We start from the raw sequence: 17,279 nt of genomic DNA, 5'->3' as shown, positions 1-17,279 counted from the left end.
ACATGCTTACCACAAAGTCTACCCCAAACTTTCTGCTGGTTTCCTAAATCCCCCTAAGAGGTTTAGACACATGAAGTAGTCTATCGGTTTCATCTCCTCACAGGAATCTGTCACAGAGCCTTCTGGCTGCTCTGCTCTGAATTGGTTTCCCCCTCTCTGCCATCCCAGGACTCCCTTAACCATCATCCAGGGGGGGTCCCTCTGCCTTGCTCTTGTGTTTCTCCTATCTCACAGCTTCCTCTTTCTTGCTTTTCCCCCTCATTTTTGTTGAGTAGACCGTTTGAGACCTTGCACATCTGAAAATATTGCTGGATAGTATGGTTGGGTATAGAATTCTGGGTTAGAAACAATTTTCCTTCAAAAGTTTGAACACTTTGCTCCATGTCTTCTGGCTTTGGGTGTTGTTGACTAGTCTAAGACTATTTTGACTTATGCCCCATTGTATATGGACTGTTTTTCTCTAGAAGGTTGTAGGATCTCTTCTTCTCCGGTACTTTGAAATTTCATAATGATGTGCCATGGAGTGTATCTATTTTAATCCATCCTTCTAGACACTTCAGTGAGTTCTAACCGTCTAGAAACTTGAGTCTTTCAGATCTAGGAGATGTTCTTAGATTGTTTCATTCGTGATTTTCTCCCCTTTTTTCTCTCCTCTTTTTTTGATACTCCTTGCTGTTAGGATGTTGGAACTCTGGACTGGATCCCTCATTTTCTTTTGTATTTGTGCCTATTTTTCATCTCTTTGTCTTTTTGTTCAATTTTCTGGTAGATTTTATCTAATTTGTCATTCAGCCTTCTAGTTAGTCTTTTGTTTTTGCTGTCATATTTTGAATTTATGAGAGTTCTTTTGGTCTGAAATTTTCTATTTTATCACATTCTGTTCTCGTTTTATAGTTACAGTATCTTATCTCTAAGGATATTAAGTAATATTTTTTTTTCTCCCTGCATGGTTCCTAGTTACTGCAAGTTGGTCTCCCCGCTGCTGCCCCAATTACTTATATTTTAAGAATTGGGGATTAAAAAGCTGATTGCAAGCTCTGAGTTTGTGGGAGGGGCTTCTCCACTGAGTTTCATTATAGGATGACCGAATTTAGCTGTTTGTTAGGAAATCGCCTATGGTAGTATCTTTGGGTCATTCTTTTCAGGCTGGTCAGATTCCCCAGAGAAAATTCATCTAATCTCCTGCCAAGAGGAAAGGACAGGAGTCCAGTATGCTTATGTTTAGTTAATCCCTTTGTTTTTATCACTCCACTCACCTTTGTCCTGGGTTCCCCAAGGCCAGAGACCCTCTGTTTAACTGTCTGTAGAGAGTGAGCCTCTAGCTGGGGTGGGAGAGGCTCAACCCAGCCTCTTGGAGTGGAGAAGGGATCTAACTGCTTCTTAAGTAGACTTTTGACCATCCTACTTATTTGTCGCCCCTCCCTGCGTCCCCACCTTCAGAGCTGCATGGTGCCTCTGGCTCCTGAGCTTTCAAGGGGTCTATGATGGAGAGTGGGGTGCTTCCTGGCCTCCTCCACTGCGGAGGGGACTCAGTGTTCTCAGATTCACTAAGATATCTCCCACCTCCCTCGCCTCTCCAGCCTCCCATGTTTTGTTGTTTTTGTCCCTGGCTCGTGCCCCATCCCTGTGGGTTTATACCTGTACACAAAAAACCCTCTACTCTCATTTGGTGGGGTTTCAGGAAAGAGCAAAGGAGTGTGTCCCATCTGCCACCTGTACCCAGAAGTTCATCACGTTCTTCACATTTCTCGTTACACATATACTCTTGTGTGATGCTTTTGATTTGTCTGCCTCTTCCATTAGGCTGTAAGCTTCATGTGATCAGTGCCTCGGTGGTGTTTATTTTTCCCACCCCAATCCCCACCTCTATTTTTTTAACATTAAAAAACTTTAATTGTAAAATATGCATACTATTACTATTGGTAAGTGTACAATTCAGCGACATTAAATACATTTGCAAAATTATGTAACTGTCATCGCCATCTATACCCAGACCTTTTCATCATCTCCAGCCAAAACTCTGTACTTCCCTTCCTCTTCCACCCCTGATAACCTCTATTCTACTTTCTGTCTCTATGAATTTGACTACTCTAGGGGCCTCATATAAGTGGAATCCTACAGTATTTGGCCTTTTGTGTCTGGCGTATTTCACTGAGCATCATGGTTTCAAGGTCCGTCTGTGTTGTTGCATGTGTCAGAGTGTCCTTCCTTTTTATGGCTGAATAATATTCCATTGTTTGGATGGACCACATTCTGTTTATTCTTTCCCCTACCCAGATTTTATCTTTAGTGGCTTGAATAATCCTTGGTACATGACAGACACTAAAAAATATTGGATGGTTTAACCAACTTCTCTTTCTTGGATCTGGAAAACTCCTGCACATCCATCAAGGCCTAGCGTGGACACTCCCTCCTCTGGGGGGGCCCTGGGGACTCCCCTACACAGGTTCCCTTTCAGCTCCCGCCTTGGCTGGCAGCTCCTGAGGGCAGGGCCCGGTCCAGGTCTGAGCCTGCCTCATGGAGTGTTGGTTCAGTGAATGTGGAACCCCCTTCCCCTCTAATTTGGAAACTGTAGTAGGAACTTCACAGCCGACCTCCCCCAGCCTCCCTTCCACATGCTTCTTTTGAAAGTTTGTTTACGTTACAGCAGTTGTGAAAACAGGAAAAGAAGCCATTAAGATGGAAATGGAGAAATTTGGAGAGCTTAGCAAGCTGAAATGAAGTCGGAAAGGGAGGTTTTATTCTCTTGGGGCATTTGAGTCTCTCCGAATGCTCTGAAAGCTGAGAGTGAACAGCGGTCGTTAAGGATTGTTCTTTGTTATCAACAGCTTTCTTGTTGGCTTCCTTAAAATAGCTCATCCATCTTCACCGATGGCGCCTGGGGAATCTTGATCCTGGTGCCAGGGCCCCCTGGGCTGGTGCTGGCAGAGCCTGCTGCCCACTTAGCTGCCTCCATGGGCTACCGCCCTGGCAGCTGAGATGGTGGTGGTGCCATCATAGCACCAGGCTTCCAGGGACTGGAAGGAATCTGGAGGCTGATGCTTCTCTTCTCTGTGAAATGAGGAGTCACACCAACTTCGCAGGGGTATTGGGGACATGCTGCCTATTACCAGGCCTGGCACCGTGCTGGGCACATGGCCCATGTTTGGAAAAGGTTGGTTACAATTATTACCCCCAAACAGGCCACACAACCCATGCAGCGGCCAGGTAGTCCTCGCCAGCCACATCACACAGCTTCCTACAAACCTTCCCTGCATTCTGAGTTTCAGAGTGACCGGAACAGTAGCAAGCATCTGGAAACATCCGTTAGGCTAATCCTCCTAAAAGAAATGGACTTGGGTTATTGGGAGGAGGAAGATCTAAAGAGTACAATCATCCCTCGGTATCTACAGAGATTGGTTCCAGGACCCCAAACCCTGCAGAGACCAAAATCCAGGGATGCTCAGGTCCTTTATATAAAACAGTGTAGTATTTGCATGTTACTTATGCACATCCTCCCATATACTTTAAATCTTTAAATCATCTGGAGGTTACTTGTAATACATGATACAGTGTAAATGCCAATTAAATAGTTGCCCGTGTGTGGCAAATTCAAGTTCTGCTTTTCGGAACTTTGTGGAATTTTTTTTTCAAATATTTTCCGCCTGCTGTTGGGGGAACCCGCAGATGCAGAGGGACAACTCTATGTGGAATTGGTCCAAACAAGGAATTCAGTACTCCAAATCAAGAAGAAAAAGACAAACAGCTCAGCAGGAAGTGGACAAAGGGTACGGACAAGATCATCTGGAGGATGAATCCAGAAAGGCCAGCAACCATGTGGCCAGGTGCTCCACCTCACTGGTGACACGGGAAACGCATATCTAATCCCAATGAGATCCCAGCTCACAGCATTAGACTGGCGGGTGTGGATGCACGTGGCTGAGGCTGTGGAGCAGTGGGACACACTCAGCCAGAGGTCCCTGGTGCCTACCCCCATCGCAGCCCCCTCCACCCCACAAAGGAAACTGCCCTTGAGAATCTGGTGTGCATGGCGTTCTTTGAATTGTTACTGCGTGTATATGTACCTGCTTTTTTTTTTTTAAGCAAACAAAAATCAGTGAGTTAATGAAATTTCCCATTGAATTAGCCCCCTAGATGGTGGCATCTAGCCAGAGGTCACAAAAATAATGCTTTTATCCTTGGGGAGTGCTCAGCCTACCCAGTGGTTCCCAAACTTCTGATGGTGTCATTAAATGAATGGCTTTTCTTGTTCCTGAGCAAGCCTCAGTCCCTGGGAGGACGAACATTCCTATGGTGATGCGTGAGGGTCCCAGCGCCATCCTCGGTGGCCCTCTGACGCTGTCCCCAAGGAGCCTTGGTTGTGCTCTTAACCAACCAGCATATTGGCCAGCAGCTCGGGATCTGCTGGTTGGGAACAGTTTCTGGCTGTACCTTTTGCAAAAAAATTTTAACATATATATGTATTGTTAAAATTGTGGTAAAATAGGCATAACGTAAAATTTACCGTTTTAACTGCTTTCAAATGCACAGTTCTGTAGCATTAAGTACATTCACGTTATTGTGTAACCATCACCACCATCCATCTCCAGAACCTTTGCATCTTCCCAAACTGACACTCTGTCCCCCTTAAACATCTCCCCATTCTCCCCTCCCCCAGCCCCTGGCACCGACCATCTACTTTTTGTCTCTGTGAACGTGCCTATACTAGGTCCCCCACGTAAGTGGAACCATATAGCACTTGTCCTTCTGTGTCTGGCTTATTTCAGTGTGCATAATGTCTTCAAGGTTCACCCATGTTGTAGCAAGTGTCAAACTTTCCTTCCTTTTTAAGGCTGAATAATATTCCATCTAACGGATGGGCCACATTTTGTTAATCCATTTGTCCACTGATGGACATTTGGGTCATTTCCATCTTTTGGCTGTTGTGAATCATGCTGCTGTGAACGTGGGTGTGCGAGTATCTGTTGAGATTTCTGTTGCACGTGTTTTTAAGACCATAGGAAGGACATTTGTCCTTGCCTCTTATTCTGCCATAACGCCTAAAGGGGAGGCGTCCCCACAGCCAGGGATGGGCTTCAGAAGGCAGGCCAAGGCTCTTGGGGCTGGGGTCTCCTATGGAAACCCTCCCCCACCAGACCAAGGACCCCCCTCAGAGGCCATGAGCTTGGATGTGATTCTGACCTTTCTCCTCTCCACAGCTATGCCCTTTGCTTTCTGTACGAGAGAGAAGCTTCCATGGACGGAATTTGCCGAGTCAGCAGAGGACGGGCCCACCACCAAGTTCTGTCAAGAGGTAGGATGTTAACCTACCTTTAACTGTTAACTAACCTCTGGCAGCAGCCAAACACGGGCAGGTCACAAAGAGAGGCCGCAGCTGCCAGGGGTGGCCCTTCTCCGTGGAAAACGCACCCATTTGGCTCTTGCTTTGCCAGGTGAGAATAGATAAGACTATTTACTGCCCCTGACCCCCTTTTTTTAGTGTACTTTCTTTTTTTTAAAAATAAATTTATTTATTTATTTTTGGCAGTGTTGGGTCTTTGTTGCTGCACGCAGAATTTTTCTAGTTGTGGCGAGCAGGGGCTACTCTTAGTTGCGGTGCACAGGCTTCTCATTGTGGTGGCTTCTCTTGTTGCAGAGAACAGGCTCTAGGAACCTGGGCTTCAGTAGTTGGCTCGTGGGCTCTAGAGCGCAGGCTCAGTAGTTGTGGCACACGGGCTTAGTTGCTCTGCGGCATGTGGGATCTTCCCAGACCAGGGCTTGAACCCATGTCCCCTGCACTGGCAAGCAGACTCTTAACCACTGCACCACCAGGGAAGTCCCTAGTGTACTTTCACTTAAAATCAGAGTTTCAGAGCCAGAAGGGCCCTTAATGGCTTTTTAAGTGAGGGGGCTGCAGCCCACGGAGGGGGTCCTGGAGATGACTCCCGTAGTAGGGTCTGCAGCTGGCAAGTGTGGCGCTGGCACTCGGGGACTGAGGTTAAGGTCGAGTCTGTGTCCACAGCTCTGCTACCCCACTTGCTGTTCGCCTGAGTTATGGAAGCATCTCTGCATGGCCCGTCTCATCAGTGTAAAAACTGGGCTTCCTTTTTCTTTATTAAAACCTCATAATACATGTTCTATGATCCCATTTATATGAAATGTCCCGGGTAGGCAAATGCTTGGAGGCAGAAAGCAGATTAGTGGTTGCCAGGGGCTGGGTGGGGAGAGGGGATGGGGAGTGACTGCTCACGGGGACAGGGTTTCCACTTGGGGTGTGGAAAATGTTGTAAAATTAGCTTGTGGTGTTGGTTGCACAACTCTGAATGTACTGAAAACCACTGAATGTCACACTTTGAAAGAAAGGACTTTATGCTCCGTGAATTGTATCTTAATAAAGTGGTCATCCAGAAAACCCCAATGATATTCCAAGAGGTTACAAATGGTGACTTATGCTTATTCTCACCTCGAAAAAAATAACTCCTTTCATTTCTCCAATGTCCCATTTCAGACTTTCTACATATACTTAGGGGATTTTGGAGCAGAACTGTAATCATAGTGATTCTATCAATACTGAGTTGTGATTCCTAACATCCCTGTTCTCAGGCTGTAGGGAAAATTCTCTCAGCCACCAGATTGTTGATTCTGTGCTACGAGGCAGGAAGCGATTGCAGATGGCGTGCCTGAACCAGGGTGGGAGGAAGGAAGAGCAAAGGGAGGATGGGGATGAGCTGGTCCCAGGGGACCCCTGTCTGCATCGAGGGCCCCGGGACCACAGCTGCCCCCACGTGGCTCATAGCATCCCCTTCTGCCCGCCGTGCCATCCCTCTGTTCTGTCGTTAAGGTCAGAAGTAGCAACGGGCTGGTAAGAGCTGATGACAAATGACCAGCTGGGGCTGCTCATCCTGGTCACCAGATCCTGAACTTCTTATTTGAGACAAAAGGAATTTGGTGTCAAGAGTTATGTTTGGTTTGGTTCTGGGTTTTTTTTTGTATAGATTAGACATATGATTTATTTTATTTTATTTATTTATTTTGGCTGTGCCACATGGCATGTGGGATCCTAGTTCCCCAGCCAGGGATCAAACCCACACCCCCTGCCATGGAAGCGCAGAGTCTTAACCACTGGACCGCCAGGGAAATCCCTTTTTTCTTTGTTATTATGGTAAAAAACACATAACATAAAATTAATCATCGTAACCATTTTTAAGTGTGCAGGTCAGTCACGTGAAGTATCTTCACAGCGCTGTGAAGCAAACCTCTAGAACTTTGTCATCTTGTAAATCTGAAACCCTCCACCCATGGAACAACCCCCTCCACCCCCAGCTGCTGGTGCCTGACGTTCCACTTTGTTTCTGTGAATTTGCCTAGCTTAGATGCCTCACATGAGTGCACTCCTGCAGTGTTTGTCCTTTTGCGCCTGGCTGATTTCACTTGGCATAACGTCGTCAGGTTCATCCATGTCAGGGATGACAGCCATGTCATCCGTAGGCCAGGATTTCCTTCCTTTTTAAGGCTGAATAATACTCCATTGCATGTATACACCACGATTTATTTAGATGCTTGTGTTGCTTCCACCTTTTGGCTGTTGTGAATAGCGCTGCTCAGAACATCGGTGTGAAAATCTACTTTCCTGCACGGTTGCTGCTCCTACGGTAACTGTGTTTAACTCCGCCAGGAACGCGGCATCATTTACATTCCCACTGGCGGTTTATGAAGGTTCCTGTTTCCCCACATCGTGTCAACGCTTGTTACCTTCTTTTTTGTTTTGTCTTGTTATTGCCTCTGGATCTGAAGGTCTATGGGAAGTGGCTTTTAAGTCTTGCTTTTATTTTATTTGTCCTGTAGGGTCTGTGATCTTTGTATAGGGCTCACAGCATTGGAAAAAGACTTAGCTCTCTGTGCACCCTTTAGAATTAGGAAATCAGCCTTATCCACACTAAAAAGGTCCCTGGGGCTATTTTCAATATTTCAGAAATCCTGATATAACCCATACACCCTCTCATTAGGGTTGCTAGGCTAATTGAAATTTCAAGTGATTTAATTCTGACTAGAATTATTTAAGTTTAGACTCCTTAAGAATAGAGAATGCATTTCACCTATTAGCACACACGTGGCATATAGTAAATGGTAAAGTGAATGAATAAATAGTTATTATTCTCACTTGTATCAGAAAGAGAAAAAAGACTAATTTCAGTTATTTTGGGTATATACCCAGAAGTGGCATTATGGGGTCATACGGTAGTTCTGTTTAATTTTTGAGGAATCGCCATACTGTTTTCCACAGCAGCTGCACCGTTTTTACACTCCCACCAACAGTGCACAAGGACGATGCTGGTTCCTATTTAGCTAAGCTTGGGCGTCAGGACAACGCTGACATTTAGTCTTCAAAGAACAGACGCAGGGAGAGCTCAGAACCCCGTCTAACTATCTAGGAGGACCATTAGATTCTTCCATAAAAATGTATAACACTTGATTTGAAAATAGGACTGTGCCGTGCTCCTTTTTCCAGCTGGCGAGGAAGCATGACATGGTGGTGGTGTCCCCCATCCTGGAGCGAGACACGGAGCATGGGGACATCTTGTGGAACACAGCCGTGGTGATCTCCAACTCTGGAGCCGTCCTGGGCAAGACGAGGAAAAATCACATCCCCAGAGTGGGCGACTTCAATGAGGTGAGCTGCCCCTCGGATGACCAGCGCAGCTGCAGCACGGTGTGGCAGCAGCGCTGGGGGCCTCCCTGCACTGCACTGCATCACACAGGTGGATGGGATGCAGTGGGATTCCCGGTGAGTCCCAAACGCCTTTAGCGCAGAGGGCTATTTTTTAAAAAATGTAACCTGATTTGGCTTCCTGGAATTTTTCTTTGAAGTAAGTCATATACAAATTAAAACCAAAATCAATAGTGCACAAGCGTGAAATGATTCCCGTGGCCCCTTTCAGGCCCTGAGCTCCTCGTCCGTCACAGTCTAGTTCTTGTTTGGTGGGGAGAGGTCCTTGTCCATGGCTCCCATGGGGTCTGAGTCAGCCACGTCCACGTGTCAGGTGACAGCAAGGAATGTGTGTCTGTGCACAGGTGTGTTAGCTGGGGCTTGGTGCCCATAATCAGGCTGTAAGTCAGGGGAGCTGTTCTGGTCAGTTAATGCCCATCATGGGTGTGTAGGTGGAGGGAGGTGGATGTTTGAAGGAGGGAAATGAACTCCACCTAATGCCTAAGATATGAAGTCTGAACTTGATCTGCAGTAAGTACAGTTGTTCAGGATGTGATACCCCCATCCTTCGCCGCCCTCCCTGATTGTGGGGGTCCCAGCCACTCTCAGGCTGGTCAGGCAGACGAGGAAGGATGTGCAGAGCTAGCCAAGGCCCTCTGGGGAGAAAGAAGAAGCCAGCATTCCCCAGTGACAGCTGGAGGCGAGGGCGGGAAGATGTGCCCCTCACCTGTTTACCCTGGGATTAATCTTTAGCTCCCCACAGATAGTGACGGGCTTGTCTCAACACACAAGGATCTGCTCTGGCGTCCACCCTGTGTGCACATCCTGGTTGCTGCCCGACTCTGACGAATTTTGAAATTAATGGGAGGAGGCAGAAGGCAGGAAGCAGATCTGTGTGAGGCCCTGACCAGCACCCCAAGGGGGCAGGCGGAGAGGCAGGGTTGGCAGGACTGTGTCCCACCTGCCTGCCACACAGGGACGTCCTTGACCCCAGGCAGAGTGCCCAGGGAGCTTTGTGGAGAAGAGCACTCTCAGAGTGGGATTCTAGTCTCATATTGGCCTTCGTTAGCCAGGCAGGTCCTGTGTCCACTGGGCTACGCTGTTCCCCCCAAGCAGGGTAAGAGCTGCTCTGGACGAGCCCCCGTCCCTTCAGCTCTAACCTTCTTATGGGAACAGGTGGTTGGTGAGGACATTGACCAACTTGTGTTAACACTGACCACACACCTCAGCCTCTAGTTGTACCATGATTGAAACCTCACCAAGTTTATCTTTGAAATACTGTGGGAAGTTGCTTTGGGGGCTTTTTAACATCCCACAAAAGAAATTGTGGGTAAGTGCTCAAGCCACAGTGATTTCCCCTTGGGTCAGCTTGTTGTTATTGTGTCTGGGTTTTCAGATTTTGGGTTTTTTTTTTAAGTGGATTGAAATTTTGGAACTTAAAGTAGAGTCATACCAGGAGCATCCCTTTTGGAGTATGGGTGACATTTCATTTTTCTGTCAAGTCTAAGGAAAGGGAAACTTGACAGCTCAGAGGCATCCATACATGAGCCTTTGTCTTCCAGTCCACATACTACATGGAGGGAAACCTGGGCCACCCCGTGTTCCAGACTCAGTTCGGGAGGATCGCCGTGAACATATGCTACGGGCGGCACCACCCCCTCAACTGGCTCATGTATAGCATCAACGGTGCTGAGGTCATCTTCAACCCCTCGGCCACCATCGGAGTGCTCAGGTCACTTGGCACAAGGGACTTGGGAGGGTTCTGGGGGCAGGCTGCAGGGCGCGGAGGCAGATTTGGGAAACAGCAGGCAGGTGCGACCACCAGGTCATCTGAATCCTGGGATGGTGCCAACTTTTCTGTGAAAAAATACTGCAAGTGTCAATTACGATCCCTCCTAAAGAGCTGTGCTGTACTGTAAAATACCATCCTTGGCTATGATGGTGTCTCAGGTAATAATAATCTCCCCCATCGCTGACAGGATTCAGAAAAGCTCCCCTTCTAAGGGGTCTGGAGCATCGGAGGTACGTGGCCAGCTTCAGCTCCCCCTCCTGTCACAGCTGTGCTCCTGGGGGGTTGGGAGGTGGGGTGACGAATGAGGAGTCCTAAGTCTCCTGTCTGCAGAGTCCGGAGCACGGAGGGCAGACACCCAGACGAGAGAAGGAGCAGACAATGGGTCGGAGCTGAAAGGGTCCTTAAGACATCAGTCAGGTGGCTCTGAAACCTGTTTTTAGCCAACCAAATGTTTCCTTCTGATGACACAGAACCCGTGTTTGGGTGTTAACCTCACCCCTGAGTAGATAAAGCTGTTGTGACCAGGGTAGAGGGTGGGCCTGGCATCCCTGAGCTCCTGGGAAAGCCCTGGGCCCCTCACTGAATAAGAGCAGGGGGCTGAGATGACCCAGCACGACTGCGCTTCCGCTGCTTCTCTCTCCCCAAAGGCTGAGCTTCTGGATGGTTTCCAGCTTTGCATCATCAACAAGTACCAAAGCTCTAGGAATTTGTGTGCAAATACCTCTCTCCCCAGCTCACTTCCTCCAAAGCAGCATTGCTGGGTCGGGAGGTACTGGCTTTCACTCTCTGTCAGCAGGACAGGGCAGGGAGGGGGAGTCCCAGTCCCCACGTGGGGTCAGCTGGGGGAGTTCTGGGGGGCAGCCTTGAGTTCCCTGTCAGCCCACCCCTGTCATTCTTGTCCTCGCTCTCCATGAAATTTCAGTCTAATTTCTTCTAAAAGTCAGGATGTGACATCCACTTTACCTTTCTCTTGAGCGTGATGCCCCCTCCACAGCGTGACTTCCCTCAGTGTTCTGATCTGCACAGCAGGTCCCTCACAGAACGCAGACCCCCCTCTGCTACCCCAGACCTGCCGCCCCATCCATGCACCCCATCTTGTCTAAGTCTAGGGAGGCACTGTCGGGCAGAAGGGGACACTCGAGTCTTGGATCTACCCTCAGAGAATCTCTGGGGGCCTCCTGGCAGCATGGCCACTATGACGACATCCGTTGGCAGTTGCGACAAAGGGTGATTCCTGGTCGTCGGGCCACCAAGCCTGGGCAGAACCTCTGGGCCCTAGAGCCCCTCCTGCTGGCCATGTGTAAGACATCCAGCAAGCTCCATCTCCCCCAAGGGGTCCCTGGTGGATCCTGAAGCCAGTGCCCCACCAGGTACAGCTGCTGTCAGGCTGGGCCGGGCACAGCTGTGGCCTGGAATCAGATGGTCACCTCTCCAACCAAGCGCCCCCAGGCTTTTATCAGCCCCAATTAAGCAAACAGAAGCACCTCAACGTAATACACACATGTCCTTGGCTTATTAAGTTATCGATCTTCCTTCCTTGGCCAACAGTGGTCCAACTGGTGCCCTCCAAGGATGTGGTTCTGCTGGCAGTTAAAACTCTGACAGGTCTTTCAGAAGCAGCATGTCTCACAAGTTCCCACAGTGTCCACACCTTGACCAGATAATTATAGTCTGAGAACCTTAGCCTGAGGATGCATCTGAGAGAGGAGGGGAAGGCTGCCTGCCTGAAGATGCTCGTGGCAGCATGATTGATTACAAGAAAAGCTGGAAGGGAGAGAGAGGTCAGAGTCAGGTCAATGCCAGCCCATCTTTTCCATGGGTTATCGTACAGCCACTAAAACAAATCTCCATGGAGGTACTGCAGCATCATGATGAAAGCCTGTGAGCAAAAAGATGTTTGCAGGCTGGGATCAGAACTCTGCAAAGACTGAGGATGGTCGTAGAGCGTGGGAAAATTACAACAGGTGGTTCACTAGGATGGTGCAACTCTGAGTTTCCTAAAATACTGAATGATTATTTGTAGAATTGATGGCAAGCACGATGCCAGGCAGATCCCCACCAGCTGTGCACAAGCATCGGCTCACAGCTTCTGGAAGCATCCATCCCCTTCTCCGGCATCTCCCACCTCCTGCATCAGAGCCCCCCAGACACACACACACACACACACACACACACACACACGTGCACATGCACAGATTGGAAGGGTATCCTCATTTGTGGGTCCCACAGTTCCAAGCACCCAATGGAGGCAAAGTGCTTTTTTTTTTCTTTGCGATATGTGGGCCTCTCACTGTGGTGGCCTCTCCCGTTGCGGAGCACAGGCTCCGGACGCGCAGCCTCAGCGGCCATGGCTCACGGGCCCAGCTGTTCTGCGGCAAGTGGGATTCTCCCGGACCGGGGCACGAACCCGTGTCCCCTGCATTGGCAGGTGGACTCTCAACCACTGCGCCACCAGGGAAGGCCCGGCAAAGTGCTTTTTGATGAACTGAGTCATCCTGACAAACCGTGCAGCCCGTGTGGTCAAGGATTTCTACCACGTATGTGTGTTAGTAGGAAAGCCGCCATCCCCACCCCTCGATGCCTTTCCCCTTCCCACTGTGATTAATTTTAGGGGCTTGTGTACACCGCGCTGGGAAAGTGGCAGATGTCCCCATACCCCCACCGGGCTCTCCACGATTCCCGCATGCCCCGGCTCTCACGAACCTCCAGCTTCCTTTCCCTTGCTTGTTTTGTTTGTTTGTTTGCTTTTTGCGGTACACGGGCCTCTCACTGCTGTGGCCCCTCCCGTCGCAGAGCACAGGCTCCGGACGTGCAGGCTCTGAATGCGCAGGCCCAGCGGCCATGGCTCACGGGCCCAGCCGCTCCGTAGCTCGCGGGATCCTCCCAGACCGGGGCATGAACCCGCGTCCCTTGCATCGGCAGGCAGACTCCCAACCACTGCGCCACCAGGGAAGTCCCCCCTTGCTTGTTTTGAGAGCCTCCGTTTTATTGCCAGCTGTGGTTTTGAGTCCTGCACTCCGCACCCTCCCTGGAGAACTGCAAGAACGATGTTTTATGGCACTCGCTCTGCAACTGTCTGTTTAATTCCCGAAAATGTCATTGACGGGTGTGTTTCTGTAAAAATCCTTTCTTAAAAGTTTTGTCAGCTCGGCTTAGCAGCTGGAGGGGGGAGAAAAGCGGCAAAATGAGTCCCCTCAATCAAGCCTGTGATTTTTTTTCTTCCAGACTCGTGAATCCTCCTGAGAATTAGGCTTGTGACAAGCACCCACCCACCCCTTCCACCTACTCTGTGGTTTAAACCAGGTGCATGCTGACAGGAAGGAAGATTCCAGGGCATCCCGCTCCCAGTCACTCAGCGTTTCTAAGTGGGCATTACATCTGTCAGTTCAGAATCCTAATCGCCTTGCTCCTCAGACAGATAATTAGTGACAAGGAGGCCCACTGAATCCCGCGGCACGTTTTCTTTGGTGGGCTGGGGAAGGACCTGTCTGGTTGGGGCGAAGTTTCCCACCCTGTCCCCACTTTGCAGGTACTGGACTGAGGGAGGCCTGCAGCTCAGCTGTGCCTGTGGGATGACTCCTTCCCGGGCCCGTAGGAGAACCAGGGGGCCTCGGCTGCGAGACTCGGGGTTCAGAAGAGGGAGATGGGGGGCACTGGGAAATGGGAGCCAGCACAGGGGAGGCGATGCCCACCTACAACCTAAATTCCTTTCAGGTGTACTGTTTGCTAGGCCTGAAATCTCCCCCTGTAGAGACTGCTTTGCAAGGCAGCACAGCAGGGTAGGGATTGGGGGACACGTTACACACAAGCCACAGGGCCCCAGCTCCCTTCTGACATTTACCAGCCTGGGAGGTGGGTTCCTGACCCCCACCTGGGAGGAGGGAACGAGTGAGAAGCAGCAGTTAAGGGGTTCCTGCCACACAGCCTCCCACCCCCACCCCGCCTTCAGAAGCTTCATCTGCATGGTCTCTGAGGAAGTTTCAGAAAAGGAAACTGAGTCAGGGTGAGGCTTTGATCCAGGGCTGCTTCTGCTGCGTTGGGCCCTCTCCAAAAGGCCACTTTGGCTTGAGCCGGGGACGAGCTGGCCTGTTTGTGGGTTTGGGGTCACCCACGGATGCAGTGAGTCTCCTGGCCATCTCCACTGCAGGCCTGGAAGGCTGGCACCCGGGCTGCAGCTCCGGGCCGAGCATCCTCTGAGCCTGGCTGGGAAGTCGGCAACCTGGTTCTTCTCCTTCTGCTCTCACAGTGAGTCCCTGTGGCCAATCGAGGCCAGAAACGCAGCCATCGCCAATCACTGCTTCACCTGCGCCATCAACCGGGTAGGCGAGGTAAGTGCCCGAGGCCTGACCTCCAGAGAGCCCTCCTGCAGCTGCTGCGAAACCTGCCTGCCAGCGGGGCCCAGCCTCTTCAGAGCAGCAAAAGCCACAAGGGAAAGAACTGCTGTTGCTGTGGCCCTGCTGGGGACACCTGTTGTTACACCTCCTCTCTGCATGCAGGCACACCCCACATGCTAGGGTCCCAGCAGGGGGCAGACTGGCTTCTGTCACTTTGAAAGAAAGCACTGTCCCTCCCCTGTTTTTGTCTGTTTTGTCTTTAGCTGAAACCATTTTGAAAGGCTCTCACCTCAGTACCACCAAGTACCCAATTTCTCCCCACCCACCCTTGACCTCATGCACCAAAGGATTCTGACTACAAACGCCATGTATTTATTGCAAAACACATCCTCTTCCTCATTCTTACTAATCGGTTGTCAAACTCTAATCAGAGCATCTGATCGTCTGAGAGAACACTAAGTCGGTCTAATTTCTGACAACGTAAAGAAACTCGGTGTTTTAATTAGCCCGCGCATCCCTGTCCCTGCTGGATACGCAGTTTCCATTAGGCTTCTGGAAGATATTGAGAGCCACGAGCAGACACCCCCTGCCCCCCGCTGCCTCCGCAGACCCCAGGCTGGACTTTATGACTCCAGCAGGCGAGCCTCAGACGCCCTCCACGGCCCTGGGAACCACTCTCTGCAATGACTTTCTCTTCTCCCAGCAGATGGCAAAATCCGGGTCTTCCCCTGGCTAGTCAGATGCCCCGCTGGCCGCCTGCTGGCCTGGGGCTGGGACTCAGCAGGGACCGGTTAAGTTCAGGCTGGTCCACATCACTTTAACTCCTAACTCCCTCACCCCAGCCTGACGTTGATGAACAACCCAGCAGCGCCCCCTATAGGTGTGTCTTACCTTGGTTTTATTTCCCAGGAGTTCTTTCCGAACGAGTTCACCTCTGGGGATGGCAAGAAAGGTATGTCCCGTGACTTTCCGTGGGACTGCATATGAAGGGTGGGCCTCACTGTTCCTTCCCCATCTGCCGCTTCCGGGCAGGGTCTACCCCACAGACTGTGTCTGCACAGCTGTGTTCCCATGTGGATCGGCATTCCTGGGCCTGTGACCACCTCATTCCCCGGATGAGGATGGAGTAGAGATCGGATCAGACTCCATCCCTCCCCTGGGACTAGGGTGAAGATGGACTGAGGTGTGGGGGAGCCCTTTGTGAGCGCCCTGAAATAGGGGTGCATCATCCACCCCACAGACCTCACTCCCCCCTCCCTTTGTCCTCGTCCACACCCCTCACTCCCCAGCTGTACAAATGCCCCAGAGCCCAGCATGGCTGCCTTGGGTTCCTAGAATCCACAGCTTGTTTTGATCTGAGGGCAGGTCTCACCTCACCTCTGCTAGGAATCTGCCACCACCCCACCGCCTCACCTCTCTAGCCTGGAATGTGGGAGGGGGGCTGCCCCCTCACCGAGGAGGTGTCTGAACTCGTTCATGGTTCCTGCCCTGGGAAGCAGGGGGTGCTGAGGGGGTCTGTCTCCCAGAAAAGCATTTCCTGAAAGGGCTCCACATCCCCCCCAACGTGAGGCCTTGGAGACCTCATGAGTCTCTAGTCTCACTTAGCTCCCTGCAGGAAAGTGAGGCCAGCTGGGCCCTGCACTGCGCCCACATGCTCCCTACACACCTTCAGGGTGGCTGTTACCCTTCTTTACTGGTGAGGGGACCGAGGTGTGGAGGGAGGGTGAGGGTGACAGCTGGCACGGCTGGCGAGGGCAGAGCTGCCAGCTCACCGTGCGGAGCCACCACAGGAAGCCCTGCAGAGCCATGCAACTCCCTTGGGCTATGGTGGCTGATGCTGGAGCCGGAAGCCAATACCTCTACTAGGGTGACCTGTAAAAGGTTCCTGGGGCAGAGGTGAGGGCTCTGAGGGTGACATGCAGCCACTTGCTGGGCCTCCAGGCACAAGGAGGGAGGCAGGTCCACTGGGAAGGGAGGTGGGGACCCTTTGTCCTGGGAGTCTCTTGGTGCACCTGTCCCCCTGCCGAGTCCACCCATGTCTGCCTGAGCTCACCGGGGCCTTGCCTTTGCTCCTTCACAGCTCACCGGGACTTCGGCTACTTTTATGGCTCAAGCTACGTGGCGGCCCCTGATGGCAGCCGGACCCCCGGGCTCTCCCGCAACCGGGATGGGCTGCTGGTCACCGAGCTCGACCTCAACCTCTGCCGGCAGGTGAATGACATCTGGGGCTTCAAGGTGGGTTCTGAGTCCCCTGCTTCTCCGCGTGGGCCCGTCCTGCCCCCAGCCCTGGGAACCGCGGCTGCTGTGGGCCTCAGGGACAGCCGCGTGAGGCTATGAGTTGAGCAGAAGGCCTGGTGTCTGCCTCCTTGAAGGCCAGGGCCAGTGCTCAGGGGAGGAACCACTGGGTCAAACGATGCCCAGGCAGCTGGCCTCAATAAATTCTCTGCTCATCTGATTTAGATTCTGG

At 51.0% G+C, this 17,279-nt stretch overlaps 1 protein-coding gene across 10 annotated transcripts in view; it reads left to right on the top strand.

Moving 5' to 3' along the window:
- Positions 1–17,279, top strand: part of UPB1 (beta-ureidopropionase 1) — a 32,290-nt gene that overhangs the window by 8,331 nt on the left and 6,680 nt on the right. For 6 of the 10 annotated variants that reach the window (XM_029226736.1, XM_029226778.1, XM_029226733.1 and 3 more), the window contains 6 exons: positions 5,199–5,293; positions 8,489–8,650; positions 10,249–10,418; positions 14,725–14,806; positions 15,722–15,764; positions 16,893–17,047. In XM_029226736.1, coding sequence (XP_029082569.1) covers positions 5,199–5,293; positions 8,489–8,650; positions 10,249–10,418; positions 14,725–14,806; positions 15,722–15,764; positions 16,893–17,047 — 707 coding nt within the window. Of the gene's footprint in view, positions 1–3,666; positions 3,825–5,198; positions 5,294–8,488; positions 8,651–10,248; positions 10,419–14,724; positions 14,807–15,721; positions 15,765–16,892; positions 17,048–17,279 lie in introns of all 10 variants that reach the window. The other 4 variants (XM_029226796.1, XM_029226803.1, XM_029226767.1 and 1 more) reach the window with 2 other exon arrangements.

Source organism: Monodon monoceros, unplaced genomic scaffold (assembly GCF_005190385.1).
Source record: "Monodon monoceros isolate NGI ecotype Baffin Bay Population unplaced genomic scaffold, NGI_Narwhal_1 Super_Scaffold_1, whole genome shotgun sequence".
Lineage (NCBI taxonomy): Eukaryota > Metazoa > Chordata > Mammalia > Artiodactyla > Monodontidae > Monodon > Monodon monoceros.
Note: the sequence above shows the minus strand (reverse complement) of the source record. Positions and strands in the feature narration are given on the sequence as shown.